Raw genomic sequence first — 15,141 nt, forward strand, 5'->3', positions numbered from 1 at the left:
TAAGCACCTCCACCAGCTTCCTGGCCTGGGACAGCCAGGCTAATTACATATGCAAACGTTTGTCCAGACACCTCCACCAGCTCCCTGGCCTGGGACAGCCAGGCTCATTACATATGCAAACGTTTGTCCAGACACCTCCACCAGCTCCCTGGCCTGGGACAGCCAGGCTCATTACATATGCAAACGTTTGTCCAGACACCTCCACCAGCTCCCTGGCCTGGGATAGCCAGGCTCATTCACCTACCTGCTCCTCCTCACTCTGTATCTTCACCAAGTCACCGCCCTTTGATCTGCACTGAGCCTGGCTGGCATTCCAGGGCATGATATCCTTTGAAAACATGTAGCACTTGTGATTGAACAGCACCCAGCCCTTCAAACACAATTCACACATCTGACCTATTGAGTAAGAAACAAGGATGCATGTGAGTAACTTACACATAACCTCAGCTACAAACACAGGAGCAACAATAAGTAAATGTGCTAACCAAGTTTCATCCCAATTAGATGAGCAGTTCTCTAGATGTGGGCAAATCGTTGACCCGCACACACACACAGAATTTAAAGACAAACTGACAGGCACCTCTTTATATCCCCAGAATCTGGGTAGCCTCATATCTTGTGCTAATGAATTTTCTAAACAAGTTTCATCACAATTGGATTGGTAGTGTCTTGTACATATGTAAAACTCCAAAGTGAGGCATACGTTTTCTTCTTTGGAGGCCTGCTCTCCAATCTAGGCGGATAAATGGCTAATTCACTAGCATCTTGTTCATGCCTTTGAATCTGGGTTCTCAGACTACAACTGCCATTTTGTTTCCAACAACCTAGTTAAAACCTAGTTTTAGTAATAAAAATACAAACAGCAGACATCTCTTTCTTTGTCTCTCTGTACCCCTTTCACAGAGGTGAGGGGTATATCTCAGTGCACCTGCCAGTACTGTGCTTTACTCCGATTATGGCAGATTTTATTTCAGCACACTGAGATTAAAGTTGTAATTCTTAGGTGTCTAGCAGGTGGCGATATAGTCTAGATTATGATGAGATGATTTAAGAGCAAAACAGCACTAGTGTAAACTCAAACAAAAATAATATATGTTTGTATTTATAATAAAGACACCTTTATCTAAAATGTACAATTAGTTTATTGGTTTGTTTTTTCAATTTTCAAAACAAAATAAGATTATTGACAAAAAAATATAACTGCACAAGAAAGAAAGATGTGGCAAAATAGTATAACTTATCACAAGAGTATTGTGTATTTTTATATTATTTTTTGGGGATTTTATAAATATGTATTGGAATAGTGAGCATTGTATGTTTTTATTAGACTCTTACTGTTGCAGTTTTTTGTGATATTGCTCCCCAACACCACCTCAAAGAAAAGGGACTCCATATCGGAGCAATTTCCTGTGAAGCTGGAGTGTGTGGGCAGGCCTTTGTTGACTTCATCCACTTTCTCCTCTTGTTCAGGATCAACTGGAATAGGGCTGCTATGCAAACCATTTCCTCGAGACGTCCTGGAACCTGAGAGAAACGACACATCTTACACAGACCCCCAGAGATGTTCACTTGGGCCACATGCATACTAATCATGTTTACTTCATGGACCAAAACATATTGAAAGGGATGGTAACCGAGGGATGATAATCATTATTTATAGCAATTTATTTTGAAACATTACTTTTCATCAAATTACTGCCTGATAAATACTGGTAAAGTAACTGATTTCAGTGAGAGCTTCAAGCACAAGCAGGTTGAGCTGGTTTCACATACACTCTTACATTGGGTGGGTAAGGTACTGGAATCCACATCTGGTGCTAATCAGGGTGTATGAAGCTGGCAACAGTGTTATATTTACCCATGTGTTGTTCAAACTCAGTTGTATTGTAATATTAACTTCACAGTACGCTTCATTAAGGGACTTCAGAAAATGTATATCTCAGGTACTGACTTCTGCCTTACTGCCATGCTGACCAATATAATCCCCCCTTACAGCAGTTGATTTGTTCTCTATAACATTACAGTTCATCAGTGATAACCCACAGCAGTCTAGTGAATTGTATCCTTTATAGTCTAAGCAGATTATTCTCTCTTATAATGGAAGTTGCTTAAGACATTCTTTAGCACAAACTAATGATAATATCAACATATGGGGGTTTATGGAGGCATATTAATAGCATACTTGTTTTTAAAGCAATGGCTAATACCCACTTACGTTAAAATTGTACCAGCAAACACTCAGTATTACAGATCCTACGGATACTTACAGAGAACACTAAGGCCCATGACGATGTATTACAGATCCTACAGATACTTACAGAGAAAACTCAGGCCGATGATGATGAAAACCAGCAGGCAGCAGATCACAGCAAGCAGGAGGGAAGTCTTTTTGTAGAAGGCCTCTTTCCCACCAGCAGGACCTGATAATAAAGATATGAAGCACCATTAAACTGCCTGGAAAAATCAATATACTTACACTAAGGATATAATATCCCCTGCCACAAAGGCTATAAAATACAAAATCATGTGTCAAAAAATTGATTATTAGGGATCGCTTTAGGGATATATGAATGCCATATGTAATTATAAACTACTTTTGTATAAAGATTACATTTACAAACCTTGATTATTTAAGCTTCAGCTATCTGAACACCTCTTTTCTGAACAGCCCTTTGTTACCCTGCCCTCTTATCATAGAATTTGCACTATTCAGTATGAGAGGCTGTTCAAGTCAAAATTAGTACTTGAATATATAAAACACATAATGTGGGTGAAGAATATGATTAACAGGGTTTTAGCTAAATGTAATGTTCGCTTTAAGCTTTCTTAAAGTGTGTGTTAAGCAACTCAGCAACCTGATGTACGGGACAAAAATGATACAAGCAGGTTTCTGGGAGTACAGCCAAGCAAAGCATGTGGTTGATAAGCGGGTATACCAGGGTGGGGGAGAAGCTGTTAACCAAGAAAGAAGATAGATAGAAGCAGTTTTGTACACTGTTGAAAAACAATATTTAGGACATAGGGTTAAGTACGTAGAGTGACACCCATCTCGAGGGGTGTGAGTGTGTTAAATGTGTGTTTTAATACATTAGTTTAATAAGGGGAGCTGTCTGTACTCATTGGTTAAATGCTTAATCATCTAGGGTGGGATATGCATCATGGGAGAAATCTATAGCTGTAATTGAATGTACTTTATAAAATGACATTTCAAATCTTAAACTATGTCCTTCCCCCAGGCATTCCTGTTGATCTGCTTCAAAGAATTAGATCTTGGTAACAGAGGGTTGTAAAGATTTACATTGGGTAATATTTGAGATTCCCTGCTGTGCTGATCTTTACAGTCTGGTCCAAACATTCCCTGCTGTGCTGATCTTTACAGTCTGGTCCAAACATTCCCTGCTGTGCTGATCTTTACAGTCTGCTCTAAACATTCCCTGCTGTGCTGATCTTTACAGTCTGGTCTAAACATTCCCTGCTGTGCTGATCTTTACAGTCTGGTCTAAACAAACAAAGCTGATTCTTATCTGTTAAATTAAGAATGTCTATCTGAAAGACAATATACAATTTTCTTCCTATAAATCAGGGTACTCAATAGGTGGGCTCCGGTCTGAATTCGGACCGCAAGTACATTTTGACCAGACCGCAAAGTCATATGCCAATCTATGTTTTTACTTGTATTCACATTGGTGTGAATTTATCAGACAACATAGTTCTTATGAGAGTGTGGTATGCGAGGGTACAATCAGTGTGCCTCTGTGATAGTCAGTAGCAGATACTCATGAAACAAAATGTACAACAAGTCAACAGCATTAGCGGCTCAAATGAAGTGAAACTCTGCGTTGGCTGCTTGGCCTGTCTTGTAAGCGTCAACATATTTCTTCTCTATGGCTAATAAAACAACCGTCATTAGTAATTTCTTTGAAAATACACAATTAAGATACCATTTTCATACCTTATGGCACGAGTTCAAAAAATCGCACTTCACAAGACCAATGAAACAATGACAAGTGTCAGTGCAAAGCCCATTTTTGTTAAGTAGCCACGCCGATTAAAAAATATTACCGGTAAAACATACAATATAATGCTCTTCTTAAAAACACATACAAGCCAACGTGTATTTGTGTTAATGATGGTACTACTGACTCAGGGAAAGCACTCATGATACCGTACTGTACTACTCGTGTGCATGAAGCTTCACTCAGTAATAGTAGTGCAAGGGACAAAACTCATCCACGACAGATATCGCATCATTCCACGATCCACCAAAGTGTGCTGTGTGTGCAAAGCTTAGCAAGGAGTATGCGGATTGTATTGGCGATTAAAATTGTCAAATTCTGCGATCTAAGTCAGGCTTACAACACATGCAGTTAAAATGTTTCTTGTCTTAAGTATCTGCAGATCACATGATGTGTGCAGATATTCAAGACGAGCATTATTAATATTAACATCAGCGTTCTGTTGTGACTCATGCAAATCTGTGTGTCTCTGTATTGTTTTTGCTGAGCTCACCTGTAAGTCAAGGCCCTTGAGGACCTGCCACTTCTCCCACTTACTGTGAGTATTAGCCAATTATAAATGTACTAAATGTAAAATGACTGTATTTTTTATTATTTGTAAGGTGTTTTTATTTTTAATTCACTTGAAAGAGAAAGCACAGGATTTTTAGTTCAGTTTTTTTCTTCTTGTGCTTCAGTTTTGTTTCAATTTGCTTTGTTTTTGCAATGGTGAAACACATAAGACACATAAGAATACAGTAGTTATATAATTATATGGTTATGGCAGGGAAAGAACTCATGCAGTTACAAGTCAGTAAAGAAGGGGACTAGTAAAAATGAGACAGAGTTTTGATTCCCCCAAAAACTTTTAAACCAACAACTTGTGTAAAAACAATATTTGTGTAGCTGTGTTTGTTTGTCGGTATGGGGATGAAAGTGAAAAGTTAATTGAAAAAGAAACCTTTATGAGGGTATGTGACAATGTGTCCCGCCCCTGTGTGCATGTGTGTGTTAAGTGTTGTATGTTGCATGTGTTAATGTTGGTGTATAGAGATTGCACGTTGCACGTAATTCATTCACGTGCTGGGATTCAAGTGAATAATTAATTAGTAATTGAATCCCAGCACAACAGTATATATAGACACATTTTCATTCACTGGGGGTTGTGTGTTCGGTGAGTGGAGAACGGGATAGGAGACGGAGGTAATATTTGTAATAGTAATAGTAGTTAAATCTGCTCACCATCTTTTGTCTGTGTAGTCCGTTTTGTTTGTCTGTTTATTTTGGCGCAAGTGCCATGTCCTGTTTTGTGTTCAAACCTTTTATTTTCTGTTCTGTCTGTTAATTATTAAATGCTGAGCGCGATCACGCGCTCAGCTTCATCAAAACCCCAAGCCTCTGTTTATTTCCTGGCTCGGGTCTGACGCCACCCACTCCGGCCGTCTTTGTGACAGGGTATAATACTGACTTGTTTAACAATCTCAGGGTTTTAGAGTTACTAAAACTATGAGATTGAAACTTAACAAGTAAGTAAAACTTAACGGATACATTGGTTTCAGAATCATTTTAATAACTAATTTTGTGTTTGAATGAAGTTTAAAGCAAAAATAATTCTTAAATAATTTTACTTTAATTCTTGTATAACGTGTTTAACATGCTTGTAACTGTAATTTAGTTAGTAGAATGAAACTGAATCGGGAGAGACGAGGATGAGCACTCGTGTCCTCTGAAACGAGTGCCATCTGCTTTTTTTCACACTGCAAGCCCGTCGTGCAGCCATATCAGAACTTACAGCATCGGAGGACCACACAGTTCTGAATTGCATACAGGCCGGTCCGGGCAGCGCTTGGCCAATTGTGCGCCGCCCCCTGGGAACTCCTGTCCACAGTCAGCAGTGGCATAGCTTGGATTCGAACCGGTCTTCAAGCTATAGGGCACATCTTGCACTCTGGGCAGAGTGCCTTTACCAGATGCGCCACTCGGGAGCCCTGAAACTAAGGATTCTTGATGTGGTCACCAGCTATTCTGGCATAGCACACGACTCCTCAGACAGTCCGGGACATATGAAGATTACGAGGCAGGTGTATATGAAGCTGGTTGGCTTCTTGGTAAGTAATTTATAATACGTGTTTCATAGGGCGCTGATAGGAAGCATGGACAATTTGCTAACATTGTTAATTTTTGTCACTGTGGGACATATTCTCTGAATATGATAATAATACATGAATGTGTATTGGAAATATAATTGGATTAATTGATGAAACCGTGTGTCTTGAGAAAAAGGGCAAACTGCTGTGTCTTGAGAAGATAATTCACATGTGCAACAATTGTTTTGACACAAGGAAGACATAAACTAGTGATGTCCCAGTGGAAAATGACATTAAAACATCAAAGGACTGGGAGTTTAAAGAGGCAAGGTACACAAATGACCTCATGAAAGTGGCTATTTAGAAGAGTGAAAAGACTAGAAATATCCACATCGAATGCTAAACAAGGTGCTGTCACTTTGGTAAGCGAAGCTGCAACTCCAGGACTCCGCCTAAAAACAGACCCAAGACGGGACTCTGCCTGAAAATGGACCAAAGAAGAGGAAGCAAGCTGCGAGTTAATACCCCAAGCAACGAGACTGAGGCCCGGCTGGAGGACTCGTAAAACTTAAAGAATGCTATTAGACAACAAGTCTGGGTCTGCTGTACACCTAAAACCACAGTAAACAAAAGAAACTGTGCCCTGCTACCTGCGTAGCTAAAAGATTCAGCGAAGAGGACAGAGTGGACGGGCGCTGTTGTGGATCCTATACTGAGGACTGAAGACTTTGATGCAACTGTTTGTTGATTCTATCGAGAATTGAAAGTTTTTGTTGCTGAGTTTGATCCAATGTGGGATTGAAGACTTTGTTGCTGAAAGGAGAGGCTTTTGTACTGGACATTTCAACAGATTGAGTTTCCAAACCAGCAGACCAAAAGTCTAAGCATCAAGGAACCATTGAGTATAATTTCAGTTGCATTTTCTTTTCATGGAACTAAATTAATTAATTGTAACACATTCACATAGAATCAAACTGTTAATTATTTCGTTTGCACACTTGTGAAATAACTTTTAGTGAAACTTGATGAAGTAACTATAAGTAATCTACCTCATATTGTTGTATGAAGAATTTATTTAAAAGTAAACTTGCCATATAAGAACATAAGAAAGTTAACAAACGAGAGGAGGCCATTCAGCCCATCTTGATCGTTTGGTTGTTAGTAGCTTATTGATCCGAGAATCTCATTATTATTATTATTATTATTTATTTCTTAGCAGACGCCCTTATCCAGGGCGACTTACAATTGTTACAAGATATCACATTATACATTATTTCACATTATACAGATATCACATTATTTTTACATACAATTACCCATTTATACAGTTGGGTTTTTACTGGAGCAATCTAGGTAAAGTACCTTGCTCAAGGGTACAACAGCAGTGTCCCCCACTGGGGATTGAACCCACGACCCTCCGGTCAAGAGTCCAGAGCCCTAACCATTACTCCACACTGCTGCTCATCAAGCAGCTTCTTGAAGGATCCCAGGGTGTCAGCTTCAACAACATTACTGGGGAGTTGGTTCCAGACCCTCACAATTCTCTGTGTAAAAAAGTGCCTCCTATTTTCTTTGAATGCCCCTTTATCTAATCTCCATTTGTGACCCCTGGTCCTTGTTTCTTTTTTCAGGTCAAAGAAGTCACCTGGGTCGACATTGTCTATACCTTTTAGGATTTTGAATGGTTGAATCAGATCGCCGCGTAGTCTTCTTTGTTCAAGACTGAATAGATTCAGTTCTTTTAGCTTGTCTGCATATGACATGCTTTTTAAACCCGGGATAATTCTGGTTGCTCTTCTTTGCACTCTTTCTAGAGCAGCAATATTCTTTTTGTAACGAGGTGACCAGAACTGAACACAATATTCTAGGTGAGGTCTTACTAATGCATTGTAAAGTTTTAACATTACTTCCCTTGATTTAAATTCAACACTTCTCACAATATATCCGAGCATCTTGTTGGCCTTTTTATAGCTTCCCCACATTGTCTTGATGAAGACATTTCTGAGTCAACATAAACTCCTAGGTATTTTTCATAGTTCCCTTCTTCAATTTCAGTATCTCCCATATGATATTTATAATGCACATTTTTATTGCCTGCATGCAATACTTTACTCTTGTCTCTATTAAATTTCATTTGCCACGTGCCTGCCCAGTTCTGAATGCTGTCTAGATCATTTTGAATGATCTTTGCTGCTGCAACAGTGTCTGCCACTCCTCCTATTTTTGTGTCATCTGCAAATTTAACAAGTTTGCTTACTATACCAGAATCTAAAACATTAATGTAGATCAGGAATAGCACAGGACCTAATACTGATCCCTGTGGTACACCACTGGTTACCTCGCTCCATTTTGAGGTTTCTCCTCTAATCAGTACTTTCTGTTTTCTACATGTTAACCACTCCCTAATCCACGAGCATACATTTCCTTGAATCCCTACTGCATTCAGTTTGAGAATTAATCTTTTATGCGGGACTTTGTCAAAAGCTTTCTGGAAATCTAAACAAACCATGTTGTATGCTTTGCAATTATCCATTTCCAATGTTGCATCCTCAAAAAAGTCAAGTAGGTTAGTTAGACACGATCTCCCTTTCCTAAAACCATGCTGACTTTCTCCCAGAATATTGTTACCATATAGGTAATTTTCCATTTTGGATCTTATTATAGTTTCCATAAGTTTACATATAATAGAAGTCAGGCTTATTGGTCTGTAGTTACCTGGTTCGGTTTTGTCTCGGTATTACGTTTGCTATTTTCCAGTCTGTCGGTACAACCCCTGTGTCAAGAGACTGTTGCATGATCTTGGTTAGCGGCTTGTAAATAACTTCTTTCATTTCTTTGAGTACTATTGGGAGGATCTCATCCGGCCCAGGGGATTTGTTTATTTTAAGAGCTCCTAGTCCCTTTAACACTTCTGCCTCTGTTATGCTAAAGTTATTTAAAATTGGATAGGAACAGGTCGACATGTTGGGCATGTTGTCCGTGTCCTCCTTTGTAAAAACCTGTGGAAAGTAATCATTTAATATATTTTTTCTTCATCTATGATTTTGCCATTTGTGTCTCTTAGAATGTTCTCTTGCTGTTATATATTGGAAAAACATTTTGGAATTGGTTTTAGCCCCCTTAGCAATATTGATTTCTATCTCTTCTTGGCCTTTCTAACTTCCTTTTTGACTTGTTTTTGCAGTTCCAAGTACTCTTTCTGTGTACTTTGTTTTTGGTCCCTTTTAAATGCTCTGTAAAGTGCCTTTTTTCACTGAATATTTTTTTTAATTGATCTATTAAACCATTTTGGCCATTTTGTTTTAGATTTAGATTTGTCTACTTTTGGGATGTAATTGTTTTGCGCCTCTAGTACTACATTTTTTAAAAAAAACAGCCATCCTTTTTCTGTGGATGTTTTCTCTATTTTACTCCAATCTACTTCTGTTAGTCTCTGTTTCATACCTTCATAGTTTGCTTTTCTAAAATTCTAAACCTTAGCTTTAGTCATTACTTTTGTGGTCTGAGTTTGCCAATGCCTGTTTTAGTTATTCTGTCTTCATTATTTGAAAAGACTAAATCAAGGCATGCCTCCCCTCTAGTCGGTGCCTTGACAAATTGCGTTAGGAAGCAGTCATTTGTCATTTCCACCATTTCAATTTCGTCCGTCGTGCCCCCCATCGGGTTTTCCCATTTTATACAGGGGAAGTTGAAATCCCCCATTAGTATGGCTTCTCCTTTTCTACACGCATTTCGAATGTCATTGTATAACAGATTATTTTGCTCAGCGTCTGAATTTAGCGGTCTATAGCATGCTCCTATGATTATGCCCTTTGAATTTGTGTCCATTATTCTGACCCATATTGCATTGTTTTCTTTGTCCTGATTTAACACCTGGGCTTCAAGACTATTTCTGATGTATAGCGCTACCCCTCCTCCTCTTCTGTCCTGCCTGTCTTTCCTATATAGTGTGTACCTACTAATATTATATTTGTCTCCATCACTCTCAGACAACCAAGTTTCTGTAACACCTATCACATCGTAGTTACTTGTTAGTGCAGTAGCTTCAAGTTCTAACATTTTGTTTCTGAGACTTCTAGCATTAAGATAAATACATTTAATAGTTGTCTTACCTGAGTTGTTGCCCTTGTTTAAATGTGGTCTCCCTTCTGTTTTTTTTGTTTTCTCCCCCCTTCCTTTCTAGTTTAAATGCTTCTGGACCTCCTCAAGGATCCTTTCTCCAAGTAGATTGGTTCCCGTTCTGTTTAAGTGCAGTCCGTCCCACCTATATAGATAGTCCTTGTTGTAGAATGTGCTCCAATGTTCAAGAATGGTGAAGCCTTCCTGTGTGCACCACGATTTCAGCCATGTATTTTGATTTTGTATTTCCAGCTGTCCATATGGTCCTTTGCAAGGTGCCGGCAGTATCCCAGAAAATACCACAGTTCTGGTCTTGTCTTTTAATTTCCTTCCTAGCTCTCTGAATTTGTTTTGCAGGGGATCTAGGTCTGTCTCTTCCAATGTTGTTTGTACCGATGTGGATGACTACTACCGGGTCGTCTCCTGTTCGTTGTAGGAGCCTGTCCACGTTCTCAGTGATGTGCTTGACTGAGGCTCCTGGAAGGCAGCACACTGTTGTAGTAAGGGGGTCCAAACTGCGAACTGAACTTGCCGTGTTTGTCACTATGGAGTCCCCAACGATCATGACCTCCCTTCTTTTTGCTGCCTGGCCAGCACTGTTTATAGGGTCCTGGTTGTTCCTTTCTTTCTCTTGATGTTGGTTTTGGTCATCTAAATGTTGAAGTGGCTCAAATTTGTTGCATGTCTGGATTTCTGGTGGTTGTGTTTGACGAAGTTTCTTTTTTCCCCGCTTCTGCCTATCTGAACCCAGCTGTTTCGACTCTCTTCCATCTCCCTGGTGGCTTTCAGTGTGCTAGGGGTGCAGACTTCCATGAATTGTGGGTGTGTCAGCTCCTCAAGCTCCTGTTGCTGTCTCATTTCCTCCATCTCCTTTTCTAGCAGGCTTAATCGCTGAAGCAAGTCCTGGATCGTGCGGCACTTTACACAAACTTGGTTGAGCTCTGTTGGGTTTTCTAGGATTTCCCACATCATGCAGTTGTCACAGATTACTGGCTTGAAGACCATGGTTTGTTTGTTTTTTGGGGGTTTTTTTGGAAGTTTAGTTTAGCTTCTGCAGCTGTCAACCTGCTTTCAACTGCTTCTAACTGCGTTGTACTTGTCCACGACTGTACTTCTCCCACGATGTCGCTTCCATACGCTGTCGCTAGGAAGCCTGGCTGCCTTTGGTTTGTGTTTGTGCTGCCGGCTCCGCCCCTCCCCCGTGTCTCAGAACGCCGCGGGATTTGAATCAGCTCTTCCGAGTTTCAGCTTGTTATCAGAAAAATACACGCAGCTGTAAGGCTTTAAGCTGCAATGTTTTCTGATTAAAGCAACTCCAGATTTAAAGATGTAATTCCTTCTTTCTGCTTCTAACTGCGTTGTACTTGTCCACTCGTACTTCTCCCACGATGTCGCTTCCACACGCTGTCGGTGGGAAGACTGCCTGCCTTTTGTTTGTTTGTGCTGCGGGCTCTGGTCACTGTCATTGTGACAAACTCAGACCCATACCTTTTCTTTCAAGCGCCCTTATATACTATAAGGGCAGCAGTGTGGAGTAGTGGTTAGGGCTCTGGACTCTTGACCAGAGTGTTGTGGGTTCAATCCCTGGTGGGGGCACTGCTGCTGTACCCTTGAGCAAGGTACTTTACCTAGATTGCTCCAGTAAAAACCCAACTGTATAAATGGGTAACTGTAATGTGATATATTCTTACAATTGTAAGTCACCCTGGATAAGGGCGTCTGCTAAGAAATAAATAATAATAATAATACTATTGTAAAGTGTGTGGAAACCTCTTGCAAAATTCCATGTGATGAGACAACTTGCAAATTAATCATTTAGCTTGTATTATTTGTGCATATAATTAGCTTAGTGACTAGAGCGACCACTGGTCATTTACCACTGTTTACTGAATGAGGCACGAAATGTGCGTGTAGGAAATGTCTACATGCAAACCAGGAGAAAAAGCATGTAATACAGCGTAACACTTTGTTGAGATTAAAAATACAAACAATGATATGATGAACAACTGAAACAAGGTAAGACTTTAACTAAACTGATGATATGGTGTGCTTTTGAAAACAACAACTGCAAACATCAGAACCATTTAAACATTGATTGAGTTTATCTACAAGTAAGTAACTCTGGATTGCAAATTAATACTGAATGCAATTGAAAGTGCTTCTGAACTGAACTTGTGAAACACAAATGTAGTCTTCATTTGTAGCTGTACGCAATTGTGGATGTTAACATAACCATACTGAAGCCTGCTTATTTATGAAAATATTTATACTTATAATTCTGGTACCATGATTTCTAACTTGTATATTCTTCTTACTTTTGTGAGCCTTAATAAACTTAATCATTTTTATCTGTTGAGTTTCTTTTTGCCTGTTATGAGTACTAAAGTACTCATAATAGATAGATAGATGATCTTTTAGTGTTAGCTTATTGACTTTGTTATTTGACTGGTTAACCTCTCTTGATAGTGAAACTGAAAAGCATATTTTTTATAACTAAGCCTCATATTTCTTTTCTATTTTTTTTTATATATTTGAAAACATTGAATAATGGAATTGTGAATATAATTTTATAAGAAATATGAAATTTGTGAAGGACTAAAACCCTTTTTTTATATTTAAATATTAATCACATAATGGAGGTGTCATCCTGATATTAAGCAATTAATATTGACTCATTTGTTTATATATTACCAACATAGTGGGATGTGGCCTATGATATTGAGGTATTAATGTTAAATTTAATATCTTCATAAATATGCACTACAATACCACACTGCATATAACACCCAGTGGAATGCATATAGCATGTATTATTATTATTATTATTATTATTACATTTCTTAGCAGACGCCCTCATCCAGAGCGACTTACAATTGTTACAAGATATCACATTATTTTTACATACAATTACCCATTTATACAGCTGGGTTTTTACTGGAGCAATCTAGGTAAAGTACCTTGCTCAAGGGTACAACAGCTATACCCCCCTCCCGGGACTGAACCCACAACCCTCCGGTCAGAAGTCCAGAGCCCTAACCACTACTCCACACTGCTGCCCAATCATGTAGCAGAAATAATGGAGGTTCAGCATATAGTGAAACCAATTTTACATATAGCAAAATAGAAATAATACATAGTAAAACAGATGAAGCATATACTGAAATGTATAGTACATACTACAGAATGGATATACCATTGAATGAAATGGATACATGATATAACAGAATGGGTACACTATATGGCAGAATATATCTACCATGTGTCTAAAACATACAGCAGAATTGATCTAGGTTATATTTACATTCTATTCATGTTGTATCCATTCAATCATTTCTTACATTCATTTCTCTATACAGGCATGTTAAATCCATTGTGTTATGTTTATTCTTTTTGAGATATGTTTTATCCATTCCATCATATTCTGTATTCATTTTGCTACATGCTATATCCATTGAATTGAACAACCTCTCATAATTCAACCCTCAATCTCTGGTATGTGTATTGCTGCCACCTGCTGGAGATGTACATATATGTTACAATGTGAGCCTGGTTATGGAAATGTAATTGCTTGGTTGTTATTAACCATGCATTTTTCCCCCAAGAATGCAAATGATGGCAGTGCATCGTATACAGCTGTTTATCTGAAAGAATTTCTTGGTCCACAATTATACTATAGCGAGCAACAGTTTAACATTTTAATAAATGCAATAATCCTGTCCTCTACCTTTCAGAAGGCTTGATTTGGAGCTGCTGTATTTCAAACTGTTTATTTCATTATAGGCCCCTGTGTTATGGTGGAGGTGTGCCCCTTGCTGCTGAATAGAGGAAAGGTATTTGCAGGGATGGAAATAACATTCTCATTTGAATAGCAGTCACTACCACTCAAAATCTAAGTTGTGTAGCAGAACCTATGTTTTGTAAAGCATTTTTAGAAATAACATTTTCTTCTTTCATTTCTGCTTAATTCAGTGTGCATCAAAGCAGTTGTGTCTGACAACAGTGGACAAAGTCTCTTTAAAATATTGTGTTTATTTTTGTTCATTGTACAGATTTATACAGTGACATACAATTACAGAATAAAATGTGCTACAGTATTATTATAACTATATACATTACAGATATCTGGCCTCTTTCATTTTCTTTAAAAGCCTACTTGCATTACAGTATACTAGCTGAGGTGATCTTAGAGATTGTTTTTCTACATATCTAGAGAACATTTGTTACATTAGTCAACCAAGACATTACAATTAAACATTTAAAAAGTCACTTAGCTGTTCAAATGATTTAATAGTGAGTCTCGTGAACTACAGTTCAGATGTAAAACATCTGCTGATTTCCTTTTCTGAGGGTTTTTCTGACACCCTGAAGGCTTTGCAGAAGGCCGTCTGAATGATGCTGCAAAACCTCTATAAACAAATGGAGTGGGATCAAACTCTTTAGACTCAGGGCCTTCCACCTTAATTCTGAGCAGGTGTTCCAGTATCTTTTCTCCTAATCTGTTTCTTCAGTCAGTTTTAACCCACTGCATGACTGAGAATGATCTCTCTAATTTAGCATTTGACATAGTATTTGCACAACATAATGCGAATGAGGAAATTGCAATGATTCACATCACAGTGTTTCACAATTCATTGCTTGCCAGATGACCAAGACTCCTGGGCCTCAAGTGTTTCACTCCATTCAGAGAGAATCTCCCAGGAATTTTCATGCACCCCTAACTGATATAGGAACATGCCAAAATCCTGCAATTCATCTGCATTAGAAGGGCAGGCTGTCAAATGTAGCAATCATTCAGCTGGAAATCGGATTTCTAGTTTTCATGTATTCATCAAATCTGTCAGTGATACATTTATTCAATTCATCCACATAGAGATCCTTGTTAGACCTGAAGAATGTAATGCCCCTATCTCTCAAAGTAACTCCTTTGAATTGTAACTCCT

At 38.6% G+C, this 15,141-nt stretch overlaps 1 protein-coding gene across 6 annotated transcripts in view; it reads right to left on the reverse strand.

The window, feature by feature from the left end:
• The window catches only part of LOC117432348 (C-type lectin domain family 7 member A-like), a 79,043-nt gene that overhangs the window by 23,671 nt on the left and 40,231 nt on the right, over positions 1–15,141 (reverse strand). For all 6 annotated transcript variants that reach the window (XM_034905044.2, XM_034054128.3, XM_034054130.3 and 3 more), the window contains exons 6-8: positions 2,319–2,420; positions 1,336–1,524; positions 245–396 (exon numbers count right to left, since the gene is read on the reverse strand). In XM_034905044.2, the coding sequence (XP_034760935.1) occupies positions 245–396; positions 1,336–1,524; positions 2,319–2,420 (443 nt within the window). The remainder of the gene's footprint in view (positions 1–244; positions 397–1,335; positions 1,525–2,318; positions 2,421–15,141) is intronic.

Source organism: Acipenser ruthenus, chromosome 27 (assembly GCF_902713425.1).
Source record: "Acipenser ruthenus chromosome 27, fAciRut3.2 maternal haplotype, whole genome shotgun sequence".
NCBI classification, from domain to species: Eukaryota; Metazoa; Chordata; class Actinopteri; order Acipenseriformes; family Acipenseridae; genus Acipenser; species Acipenser ruthenus.